Source organism: Balaenoptera borealis (assembly GCF_965194805.1).
Source record: "Balaenoptera borealis genome assembly, chromosome: 2".
NCBI classification, from domain to species: domain Eukaryota; kingdom Metazoa; phylum Chordata; class Mammalia; order Artiodactyla; family Balaenopteridae; genus Balaenoptera; species Balaenoptera borealis.
Window position 1 is genome coordinate 127,897,823 of NC_138867.1, and position 13,146 is coordinate 127,910,968.

Consider the following 13,146-nt stretch of genomic DNA (forward strand, 5'->3'; position numbering starts at 1 on the left):
TCTTCTGCAGCACCATTTTGAAATGTCCTTCAGGGCAGCTCCTGGTCTGCCAGGAGCAGCTGTAGCCAGTGTGTGCCTCCTTGTTCAGTGGTGCAGGTCACACTGCTCTCCAGGATGGGAGGACCTTTGGGGAGGCCTGCTTGGACAACTTCAAAGCTGAGGGAAGGACAACTGGCCACTTGCCTAGTCTACCCTGAGCCTGTCCCAGCAGCTGCCCCTTCTCTGTTGCAGGGACTTGTAACATTTGTGACTTAATTAAACCTCATCTCCACAGAAGCATCTGGGGATAAACTAACAACACCTCTTTGGGTACTGCGTCAGGACTTGTTTCCTTTGACATCAACACCCAGGACCTGTCACAGGGGAGCCAGGGGACCCATTGGCTTGGGCCACATATTCAAGAAAAGCCTCAGATTTATACTTCTCACCTCATCATCAATTGAAGTGAATCATGGAAGCACACTGAGAGAAACTAAAAGAAGACATTCACCAGAAAACTTAAAGTTGCATCCCATTACCAGACCTCATGCCAGCAAAGCACTAAATATCACACAAATCATGGGACTAATTTGTGAATTGCACAGCTGTTTTGCAGGCCATTGCCATGTATAAAAGAACACTTAAGAAATTAAGTGTACAGATTTTGAGTGACATTTAGCTATCACTCAAACCATAATTGGTATAATGCTCTATGTTTTATCAAAAACTTTAAAGTTACATCACTTTACTACAAAAATTCTGCATTTTAGGATAGAAATACTTCAAATAGTGTACTTTTTGTATACAAAGAAGTAAAACGATAGTATACTGTCTTGTATTTGTGTGTTAGAATAAAGATTAAACATATAATTTCTGCAATGCTGTTTTGGCGTAACTTCTTTGTTTCATATGTCAGAGGCCTCCATAATGGAAAGTGTCCCAGGGCTCTCTTGAAGGCAGCAAGGCCTGTCAGTGGAGAATTTTGCCTTATGACCCCGGGCTTAAGGGGATCAGGGTTTAAGCCCTGTCTCAACTCACATAACGATTTCCTTCCGTGTCTGATCCAGCATCATGTACTGCGTCCACTCCTGTTGAGTCTCATATGTCTTAGACTGATCCACGATCTTTTGGAACATCGTCCTCTTCCTACAAAACACACCAGTTTGTTAAAGGAGCACATCTTAGAATAAGGCAACCCCTGGCCTTCTAATGTTGGCTGTTTCAGACAGAGGCTAATTAAAACAACATAATTAAAAAAAAAAAAAAAAAGGTGAAAAGAACCAACGCCTGGGAGTGAAGACCTCAGTTCTAACTCAGACTCTACCATGGATTTGTTATCTGATCTTAGCTAATCTTCCCCTGGATCTCAGTTTCCCCATCTGTATAATGGGGGTAAAAATATCTAACTCATAGAGCTGTAGTGAGAGTCGATGTGTCCATAGCACAAGTATGGTGCCTGGCACAGAGCATATACTAAATCAATTAGAACTGTGGTGTTCATTATTATTATAATCATTGCTATTCTTTTTTTCGGCCACGCTGGGTGGCTTGTGGGATCTTAGTTCCCCGACCAGGGATGGAACCCGGGCCCATGGCAGTCTTAACAACTGGATTGCCAGGGAATTCCCTAATCATTGTTATTCTTAAAAGGAAGAAGAAACACCAACTTGAAATACAAGGCGAGGTCTGTAGCAATGATTGCGATGTCCATCATGTGGATTGCATGCTCATGCTGCCTGCGATTGAGGTTTTGAAAGATATTTAAGCTCTAAAGAGAAAACCATAGGAGAGATATAAGAAGTGATGCTGGCAGTAAAGTTGCTCAACTACTGATGGCCGCCCCAGGTGATGGGAGAGGCAGCCCAGGCCAACGCCTGGCCACACTCAGGCTTCTTGTGAGATGGGAGCTCCTTCTCAGTCCCCAAAGCCAGTGCAGAGGGCCCTCATCCTACCTCATCTCTCAGCAATGTTTTGCCAAACTCCAAGTGGTGTCTTTCCAAGATGGAGGACCCATGGAGCTTGGCCAGTGGGTTCTGGGATCTGAATGGGAGAGAAAGAGAGAGACGCAGAGAGAGAGGATCAGTATGAAATGGCTGAGGTGAAGGTTAAAGACATCATCCATTCCTGTCACCTCCTAATTCTGCAGGCAGAGAGGTTGAAGTTCAGAAATAAGAAGGGATTTGCCACACAGTAGGACAGTGGGAAATAGGACTAGATAGCAGGTGTCCTGACCCTCAGGCTTTAGTTGTCTCCACAACTGACTCTGGGCCTCTTTGAGGTCGTGCACTCCCTAGAAGTGTGGACCCTTATCCCCAGAAAAAGACACAAACACAATGCCACATGCAATTTTAGAAACTTATTGGCCCAGTGCCCTTCCATGGACATTGGCACTGGGCCGTACTTTGAACAACACAAAGCCCCAGATCCTTCATACCTGATCCTTAGGGGAAGCCACTGAATTCCCACAAGCAATATATGTATTCATGTCTTTATTCAATAAATATTTGTTGAGCCCTTTTTACGCACCAAGCACTGAGATCAGTACTTAGCTTCCCACGAGGTAAAATGTAAACACAATCTCTAACCTTGGAGCAGCAGGCAAGAACTGAGAAGACTCAGAGAAGCATGTTCTAGGGCTTGTTAATGACTTACAGGCTGTGGGCCCTGGGAAGAACCTCAGTTTCCTCATTTATAATATGGGTATCACACTCGTCCCTGCTCTGCCCAGCCCACAAGGTGGTCACGAGGGTCCCCCAGAACATGGTTCAAGGACTCTGCTTCAGAGACTATCTAGAATATAAGCTCTGTGAGGACGGGGACTGCGTCTGGTTTGCTCACCGTGGTACCTCCTTTGCCTAGCCTAGGGCCTACCACACTGGTGTTAGGAGCATTATAAACCCAAGGTGAATAAATGAACCGTTCTCAGTTACTAACGTCTTGGCTTGAATTAATTCAACAGGTAGGAAGGGAAGGAGGAGAGTGAAGAAGTTTAATATATTAGATTCCTGTTGTTGCTCTGACACATTACCACAAACTGAATGGCTTAAAACAATAAAATTTTATTATCTTACAGCTCTGGAGTTCAGAAGTCTACAGTGGGTCTGCAGAGCTGCTTCCCTTCTGGATACTCTAGAGGAAAATCTGTTTCCTTGCCTTTTCTAGCTTCTAGAGGCCCCCTACCCTCCTTGGCTTGTGGCCCATCCTCCATCATCCAAGCCAACAGTGTAGCATCTTCTGTCCTCTCTGACATCCCCACCACCTCCCTCTTATAAGGACCCTTCTGACTATGTGGGTCCCACTTGGATAACCCAAGATAATCCCTATATTTCAACATCCTTAACTTAATCACAGGCATGAAGTATTTTTGAATGTAAGGCAACATATTCCCAGGCTCCAGGCATTGGGGTGTGGACATATTTGAGGGTCATTAGTCTGTCTATCACAGGAGTTTACCCAGATCCAAAGGGCAGGAGGAAGTGGGAAGTTGTGGACTGCGGGACTTCTCCTTGGCAAGCGAGTCTATCTGAGACCCATTTAGATCTAGGTAATCAATCCTGGAGGCAGGAGGTAGAGAGGAGGGCCAGTAAGCGCTGACTCACTTCATTTGGTAGAGATTGTTGGTGCCTCTGTGGTCAATGTCATGGCAGAAGGCAGCGGTGACCATGGCCAGGGCCTCCAGGTCTGTGAAGTATTGCTTCAGCTTTCCAGTCTGGAAGAGCAGTCAGAGATAGCACTCCTTTCTTGTGGGGGTCGGAAGAAGGGCTGAGAGCGCAGGCGTGAGGGGGAGGGCCTGGAGCTTGGAAACATAGGTCTGATCTTGGCTCGACCCCTGGCGCCACAGGGTGACCAGATGTTTGCCGGGACTCAGGGGTTTTCTGGGATGTGGGACTTTCTGTGCTAGAACTGGGACAGTCCCAGGCAAATGGGGCTGGTGAGTCACCTTACTCCTGAGTGACCTTAGCTGGTCGCATCTCCCTCTGGGCCTCAGTATCTCATTGTGCACACTCAAGGTGGAGGACATCAGACTGGATGACTGTTGAGAAACTGACAGCCCTCGAATTTTAGGATTTAGAGTGTTTTTGAACATGACCAGACTGGTAAAGCAAACTTTCCAAACCTGGTCTACCGATTCAAACACAGCCCAGAAGAATTGTTCCCTGAGCGTCTTGCAAGTACTTAACTCCTTGTTTATGCAGGGTGTTGGAGTCAAGGGTGGAAAGAGCCCTGGGGAGGTGATGATGACTCTGTGACTCTAAGAAATAAATCAATTCTAAGGGGTGTGTTTTTCACCCTCAATGACAGCCTAGCCAGAATTCCTGCCTCCTGGCCCTAGTGCTTACTCTGCCCTGACCATTCCAGCCACAAGGGAAAGGAATGAGGATGAGGAGGCTAGGCAAGGGCAGAGATGTGTATCATAACCTGGATGGGAAAACACTTTTAAATGAAATATAGAAACTGCAAACCCTCTGAGACAAAAAGACTGACACATATACACATAGGTATGTCCACCCAAGGACACAGTAGCACTGTTTGTAATAGTGAAAGATCGAAAACAACCCCCATGTCCAACAATAGGGGAGCTGGGTAAAGAAATTATGGTCTACTTAAACAATGCAGAATACTCTGAAGCCATGAAATTAGATCATGGATAAGCCTTAAAAACATTCAGTGGAATAAGTCAGACACAAAAGGACAAATACTGTATGATTCTACTTATGTGAGATACCTATAATCAAATTCATAGAGATTGAAAAAGTAGAATGGTGGTCGCCAGGGGCTGGGGACAGGGGAAATGGGGAGCTGCATTAATATTGTTGTTTAATGGGGACAGGGCATCTATTTGGGCAGCTGGAAAATTTCGAGAGATGGAGAGTAGTGATGGTTGTACAATATTGTGAACATACTTAATGCCACTGAATTGTGCACCTAAAAATGGTTAAAATGATAAATTTTAGGTTATGTATATTTTACCACAATAAAAATATATTTAAAGAATGTGATCAATATATTTATATATTTTCAAATGAAAAAAGTATGTTACAGAATAATAATATTTAATTGGTTATGAACAAAATAAACTTTGTGTATATGCGTGTGAACAAATATGTCTCGATGCTTCTTAGAAGAAAATCTTGAAGGAGTTGTGTCATGGTTTTCTCCAAATACCGGCTTGGGGGTGGGAGAAGAATGTAGCTTTCTTTTACTTTTTATTTTATATACTTCTCTCTTCTTGGAATGCATTTATGCTAAGCATGTACTCTTTTTGCATTTTTTTTAAAAAAGCAGTAAGTAGAAGAATGATGCCACTGTTGCCGGGGGAGCTGCACGAGGTCGTCCCAGTGTGGCAGGAGCTCGCAGCCGCCCGCAGTCCCGCCCACCACGCCGCCCAGATGCCGCCACCGCCGTACCACCAGCAAGGAGAACATGGTCTGCCCCACGTTGAAGCCGTGCCGCCAGTTGTGGTAGGTGATCCTGCGGTAGCCCTTACTCAGGGAATACATGAACCGCACCAGGGCCTGCGAACACATGCACATCAGTGAGGCAGCAGCGTTGCGCCAAGGCTGGGGGGGTGTGGTGGTGGGGATGCTGCCTGCTGAACCCCAGATGCTCCAGCCCCCGCCCTGGACCACGTGTGGGAACTAGCAATAGACGCAATAAGGCTGTGAGAGCACTTTGCAGACTGCTAGGTACTATGACAGTGGACGTGGTTATGAAACAAGGCCCTGGGAGAAGCTTACAGGAACTGTACGGGAGAAAAATCAAAGGGATCTTTAAATCAGTGGTTCTCAGACTTGAGTGCACGTCTGAATCGCTACGGGCTGTGGGGAGGCCTTGTGAAAACAGTTTCTGATTCCTTACAGCTAGGAGTGTGTGTGTGCGCGCGCCCCCATGTTGATCCGTTTTCAGGTGGTGCCGATGTGCTTTGGGGCAACACATTTAGAACCGCTGCTTTAATCAAAGAAGTCTGGGAAATTCTGCACGCGATATACACCCCACCTCCACCTTTTTGTCCATCCCCGTCCCCCTAGATGCACAGCACACCTAAGGAATCCTGCAGGGGAAAAGTCCTGTTTAAGTGGATTTAACCCACTTTTCCCACTCTGTTTGACTGAAGGACCGTTTTTGGCATCCCATTTATCCATAGTCTTCAGAACTCAGTGCCTCAATACCCACCTTGAGAAACACCACAGTTCAGAGGAACCATGTGTCTCTTTTCTGATAAATGACGCATCTGTGCGATGTGACTAATGCTTTAAATCCTAAAAGCTGAGGGTACACTCTTTTTAAGGCAGTTTACAGATTGAGGTTTTTTTTTTTTTTTTTTTAAAGCAAGCAAAAAAGAAACAGGGAAAAGAAAAAGGGAAATCAAACGTTTGTTTCGACCTCACCTCCTGAGGAATGTGAAATTTATCCACCACTCTGAGCTCATAGTACATCTGTATTCCACATTTCACCAGCTCCAGTTCCGTCAGGGGCAGGTCGCTGAAGTGGAATTTATTAATTTCATATTTCTCTGCATCTGGCAGCTGTTCTTGCTGTGTGAAACATGGAGTCAAGTGACTGGGACACATGAAGGGTTCCTGGGTCCCTCTCCTATCCCCCCCCCCACCCAAGCCCTGTCCCTATCCCGAGTCCGCTGGAAGGATCAGAGCAGAGTGGCAAGGGTCATCCTTGGCAGAGACACTCCCTGCCCATGCTTGGGGCACACCCTGTGCTTGTAACAGGTCAGGGCCAGTGCTGCTGCCCAGCTCACCAGGATCTCAGCCAGTTCTTCCTCCTCGCATTCCCACGGCTCCTTCCCATACACCTCTCTGGTTTTCTGCCGGGGCCCGAAATAGCAGAGAAAAGAATTAGTTTGCTACATCTAAGGTCTAAATATATCTCTACTTTTCCATTTCCTTTTTTCTTCTTCCACCAAAGTTCTTGCAACAGAGCTACCAACTCAGAGAGGCTGTCATTCCACATTTATTGACAAGTAAACTCAAGGTCATGTGCTTTGGAGCCATGGAGCCCTTCGTGCATATTCGAGCTCTGCCAGTTACTGGCTTGGATCTCCCATTTCCTCATCTGTAAAATGGGGATAATAAAAGTACTTAACTGGCAAGTTAAAATTAGATTATGCAAAGCCTTTTTTTTTTTTTTTTTAAACATGGGATCTTAGCTTCCAGACCAGGGATCGAACCGATGCCCCTTGCAGTGGAAGCGCAGAGTCCTAACCAGTGGACCGCCAGGGAATTCCCTTATGCAAAGTCATTTCCAAAAACATATATGCAACTAAATTAAATAATGCATGTAAATCACTGAGAGCAGTGCTTGGCACATAGTAAGTGCTAAAATTAAGTAATGCTGTTATTGATATTGTTATTATCGCTGACTGGGGGTCTGGAGTCCTTGCTCATGGTCCTGGCTCTTCCCCTCACTTACTGTGTGACTTGAGACAAGTTCCTTCCCTCTCTGGGCCTATTTCCCCGTGTGCTACAGGAGGGGGGAACCTGGACCCAATAACTGGTTTCGGATTTCTTGATCTAGAGTATAGTCTATTAACTTTTAACTGGTTCACTGAAGCTATGCCTCCATAGGGTCTACATATCCATCATTTGGCTTAAAATTATGGACCAAGACAAGCAAACCATGGGTCAGTTCATCCATACTGGATGTTTTCTCCTTTGGATTTATCAGTTATTGGGATCAAAATGATCTAATTTGTTGTATCTTCCCAGCTTAAGAAATGCCCTCTGAAAACATTGGCTTATGTTGTTTCAACTTGTGCAGTGTATAAACCAAAGTCTTGGGAACTCAGCTGGGCATCATATCTAATGCCCTTTGGCTAATTCTGTTTACTTCTAAAATCTTGATCTCTTTGAGACCAAAATCCCAGGAATGGTGGATCACTGATTCTCACATATCTTTGAAAGCCTGTCATCCGATTTCCCACCCAGGTGGGACTCTCCTCTATAGCTTCCCTGATATATGATCACCCAGCCTATGCTTAGATACCTCTCATGATAGGGTGCTCACTACCTCCCAAGGCAGCCTTTTCAGCACAGTGATAATTTGCTCATTATCCTGAATGTTAAATGAGACCTATTTAACGAGCTGGGTGATTTGGGGACAAATTACTTCCCCCTTCTGGGGCTCAATTTCTTCATCTCTACAATGGGGGGTAAAAAATTCTTACCCTGGGACTTCCCTGGAGGTCCAGTGGTTAAGACTCCGAGCTTCCAATGCAGGGGGCGTGGGTTCGATCCCTGGTCAGGGAACTACAATCCCACATGCCATGTGGTACGGCCAAAAAAAAAAACAAATCCTTTCCCTGCCCACCTTACTGGGCTATTGTAAGCATCATAAGTGTGAAATTACCTTATATACTGTACAGTGATGAAACTATGTGAGGGCTTCCTACAAACATCTAAACCCCTCTGAACTATTTCTTTGCTCAGAAAGATTGAGTCTTCTAAGTGAGCTGACCTCACGGAGGGAGGCTCTGAGCAACTGGCCATTGTCCATTGGTCTGTCAGATAGAGCTTCCTCTCAGAGTAGCGACTGTGGTTGGTGGCTCCATCTCTAGTACCATGTTAGCCCTGAGCACAGAGAAAAATGGAGTTTCTAGAGCTGTTAAGCCAAGGTCAGGTCCTAAGACTGAGGTAACCCTGCGAGGGACAGCTGTCCCCAGAGCAGCCATTTCTAGAGTAGAAACAGGAAAAAAACACTACTCACCAAGATTTTCTGGATTTCTTCATTGTCACACTTCACGTGATATTTCACCATGTCTTGGAAAATATCCTTCCTGTTTTCAAGTTTGTTCATTGACTCATAAGTGTCAGGATTTAAGACAGACCAGCCCAGGAACTGAGTCAAAGACTGAAAGGAAAGAAAGGAAGAATCAGAGGCAGAACATCCAGGTTTGATCCTGCCTCTGTAACTTAGGGCAAGACTCTCTAAACCTCCATTTTCTCAGCTACAAAATGGGTTTGATTAGCTGTGTGCTGCCTTCCTCAAAGAGATGTTGTTAGGATAAGATGAAATAATGGATGGGAATGCACTTTGAATAAAGCTCTAACACACATAAAGCACCATCCTGATGTCTAATAATTTCACAAAAAGGAAATCTGTTGTGCATATGGGGGGACGTGGGATATAAGTGAACTCTCTGCACTTTCTGCTCAGTTTCGCTGTGAACCTAAAGCTTCTCTAAAAGGTAAAGTTTATTAATTTTTTGAAAAAGGGAATATAGATTTCTCTGACAACCGCTGCAGTGCAGAAGGGAGAGCAAAGAGAATAAATGTTGAGTCAGGAAAGCATCTACAAGGTGAGCTCCCATCCCTCCTGAGCTGGGGCAGCAGCACACAAGGGCCCCACCACGCGGCTCTGGAAGCCAAGTTCGTTGGTGAGCCGACTCTGAATACCACGTCTAGAGGCCTCCTCAAAAACCGTACCTCCATGAGGGTCTCATCCATTTCATCAAAGGGTTTTCCATCTTTGCGATTGTAAAACGTGGCCACCCCGACAATTTCTTCCTTCTTGTTCACAATTGGCATAGAAAGGACATTTTTAATCATCCATCCTGACTCATCCAGAGGCTCTTTCTGCAAGAGAAGAGCCAGAGTAAGTTTGCTTCAGGTACCAGACTGCAGAGACATCTGTAATGGACTTCATGCTGCATTATGACCCTGACTGACTGAGGGGGTGGCAAGAGGTTAGACCTTGTTGGGTTTTGCATGATTTTAGTCGCCAAACGCCATGAGCAGGTTGCCCATCTGGTGGGAGCTCCATAAGCCAGATAGCTATATTGTTTTCATCCCCAAAATGTCAGGGCCATCATGTGCCAGGCAGCGAGTTGTGTATTGGGGATCTAATGATGCAAACAAACAGTCCAGGGAGGTAGTGTTTCCCTTTCAGATACAGGAGCTAACCGCAGGGGACTGGCTTTAAAGGGACCATGTTGGTGATGCTTGTAATTTTGAACTAATCAACTGGATATAACCTGTACCTTTTGCCTCCTGACCTGCCTTCCTGTGTTCCTTTTGGCATGTCGTTTTATCTCCATGAGCCTCAATTTTCTCATTTATAGATGGGGCTGGTAGTAAGAGTATGTACCTCATGGAACAAATGAGAAAATAGAGGTGAAATATCTTGGTCAATCATAAGGTACTGTTTGTGAGTCATTTCCCATCTCTCTGAGCCTCACTTTCTCATTTATAAAATGGGGATAACTAGACAATTTCTAGCCTTTTTTCCACTGATTCATTGAAGATTTATCAAGTATTTTACAATGTACAAGAAGAACCTGAGCTAGAAGATGGGAGAACCAAGAAAAGCAAGGCAGAGGTGTTGTCCTCAGGTTGCTCACATCTGGAAGGTAAACAGGCAATCACACTGCATGTGGGAAGTTCTGCAAGGTACTGTGGGAGCCAGAGGAGGGAAGGAAGTCAAGGAAGGCTTCCTGGAGTTGGAGAGTCTTCCAGCTCGAAAGTTCCAAGATTTTGAAGGTGGCGAGATGATAATTATTATTTAAGTAGCACTTGGACTCAGCACGTGGTAGGAGAGTGACTTCAGAGGGATGTAGAATAAAGTCCAAAGAGCACAGGGCTGTCAGTCAGGAAACTTGAGTTCAAGTTCCCAGCTCTCTCCCTAACCTTTTCTATCACGGCCTCTCTGAAGGCCATGATAAAGAGGCAGATTTTATTGGAAGTGAATAAAAGTGAAATGGGAAAGTATTAAACATTTTTAAGGAGCGAAGTTACTTGGTGCAACTTATGTTTTTCTTTTAAAAATCACTCGGGCTACTTTGTGGAGGATGAGTTGGAGACAGAAGACTGGAATCTAAAAACAAGATTCGATTTTATTTATTAAAGTGGGTAAACTACAGTTAATCAGATGACTTGGGTAAAGATCAAGTTCTGTTGTGGTTATAATCAGGTTAGCAACTCTCAGCAACAATTTGCCTTGTCACACTGATGTGGTCAACATCACAACACAAGACATATGGTTTTAACCTTGGAAGGATATTCTCTCTAAGGTCTTTCATAATGTTATTTAAGGAGTAAAAAAAAAAACAAAAAAACACTAATTTTGCTATGAGTCATTTTTATTTCCTTCTTAATTATCTCCTGACTGCTCATGATTTGGTTTTCGTACACCTAGCATGCTAACCTCAAGAAATATTGACAGGCCACCCAGAGCTGAACATGTTAAGAAAGATAAGCCCCGACCTTTGACCAAAGGAAGACCATATTTTGCCAAGAGGAATTAATCTAAAAGACAAGGAAGGATCATGAAAGATGACATAAGGGAAATAGAGTAAGAAAGGCAAACTCCTTGGCATGGCCTTCCAGGCCCTGTGTGACCTGGCCTGTGTCTACCTCTCTAGAATTTTGTCCTGCCACTCTCCCCTCAGTCTCATTGGTCTACTCTAGTTCCTTCCAACAAGCCCTCTCTTTCCTGCAATCCTCTCTCCTTTCTTTACTGCCCAAACATAATTTCTCATGGACACATTCCTTGACTCTTCCCAGATGAAGTGAAGCCCCTCTGGAGAGTCTATCCTCTGTCCCTCTGCTCTTGTCCTGACCAGAACTCCACATGCCTCTTTCCCCATATGATCATGAGTTCCCTGAAGGCAAAGACCATGCCTGTCTGGTCCACCTCTGTAGCTGGTGTAGCATCGTGCCCATGCCTGGCCCAGAGCGTGCCCTCTGCAAACATTTTTTAAAAAGACAAACAAACAAAATCAAATGGAATACTAAACAACATTCCATGATAATCCTAAGGAGACAGAAATGATATTCAGCCAGGGGAAGCAGAATAAAACTTCATAGAAGTTTCAAAGCATTTGAGGTTATCATTGAAGGGCAGAGGGGATTTGGACAAGAGATGGTAGTAAAGGAGAGAACAGCATAAGCAAAGGTCCTGAGGCCAGAAAGCAAAGGGTATAAACCTTAAAACCAAATGGGACCTTGGATTTACCAAATTAACTCTCTCCCCACTTCCATGGGCACATGACTTTTTTGCACTCACATTTTCGCTTTATTGAGACTGCTTCCCAATAAAGTAGGTGGATTCTAATGTATTTGAATCCTCTTTGGTGGGAAAAATATCATATGACTGAGAGAGTAAATAAAAAAAAAACTTACCTGGAATGCAAAAAAGTCCTCTGCAGGTGCATTCATGATGTTGCAAATCTGAAAGCCATGAAGAGGAATAATGGAGTTATGATTAGACTTGATAGAGTACCCATTGAAGGCAATGGGCATGCTATTTTCAGAAATATCACGTCTTTATCCAAGGCATTCACATTCTTTTCATCAGGTAGACATGCTTAAGATGGTTTTGAATTATTAACTGAGGCTACCGAACAGGAAAGCTGCCTTATAAACATGGCTTCTTACCATTTGCTTCACTTCTGAGTCATTTCCAAGCTTTGAGAAAGTTAAGTCTACAATTTGTTGTTATTAATAGCTGTATAGTGTCCCATTTTCTTCTTTTTAATGTTAGCTTTTTTCATATCTCATTCATCTTTTATTTTTTTTTTGTTATACATATCCATATACCTATTCTTTTTCAGATTCTTTTCCCATATAGGTTATTACAAAGTATTGAGTAGAGTTCCCTGTGCTATACAGTAGGTCCTTGTTGATTATCTATTTTATATATAGTAGTGTGTCTATATTAATCCCAACCTCCTAATTTATCCCTACCCCCCACACCTTTCCCCTTTGGTAACCATAAGTTTGTTTTCTAAGTCTGTGAGTCTGTTTCTGTTTTGTATATAAGTTCATTTGTATAATTTTTTTTTTTTTGATGATGGCCATTCTGACCAGTGTGAGGTGATACCTCATTGTAGTTTTGATTTACATTTCTCTAATAATTAGTGATGTTGAGCATCTTTTCATGTGCTTTTTGGCCATCTGTATGTCTTCTTTGGAGAAAAGTCTATTTAGATCTTCTGCCTATTTATTTGATTGGGTTGTCTTTTTTTTTTTGACATAGAGCTGCATGAGCTGTTTGTAAATTTTGGAGATTAATCCCTTGTTGGTCGCTTCGTTTGCAAATATTTTCTCCCATTCTGTGTGTTGTCTTCTCATTTTGTTTATGGTTATCTTAGCTGTGCAAAAGCTTTTAAGTTTAATGAGGTCCCATTTGTTTATTTTTGTTTTTATTTTCATTTCT

At 43.8% G+C, this 13,146-nt stretch overlaps 1 protein-coding gene across 1 annotated transcript in view; it reads right to left on the reverse strand.

Moving 5' to 3' along the window:
* Positions 1 to 13,146, reverse strand: part of PDE6A (phosphodiesterase 6A) — a gene marked incomplete at its 3' end in the record, with an annotated part of 68,741 nt that overhangs the window by 17,013 nt on the left and 38,582 nt on the right. Inside the window, exons 8-17 of the mRNA XM_082382831.1 lie at positions 12,111 to 12,158; positions 9,417 to 9,566; positions 8,698 to 8,841; positions 6,734 to 6,799; positions 6,369 to 6,515; positions 5,388 to 5,495; positions 3,579 to 3,688; positions 1,932 to 2,019; positions 1,647 to 1,747; positions 1,018 to 1,125 (exon numbers count right to left, since the gene is read on the reverse strand). Coding sequence (XP_082238957.1) covers positions 1,018 to 1,125; positions 1,647 to 1,747; positions 1,932 to 2,019; positions 3,579 to 3,688; positions 5,388 to 5,495; positions 6,369 to 6,515; positions 6,734 to 6,799; positions 8,698 to 8,841; positions 9,417 to 9,566; positions 12,111 to 12,158 — 1,070 coding nt within the window. The remainder of the gene's footprint in view (positions 1 to 1,017; positions 1,126 to 1,646; positions 1,748 to 1,931; positions 2,020 to 3,578; positions 3,689 to 5,387; positions 5,496 to 6,368; positions 6,516 to 6,733; positions 6,800 to 8,697; positions 8,842 to 9,416; positions 9,567 to 12,110; positions 12,159 to 13,146) is intronic.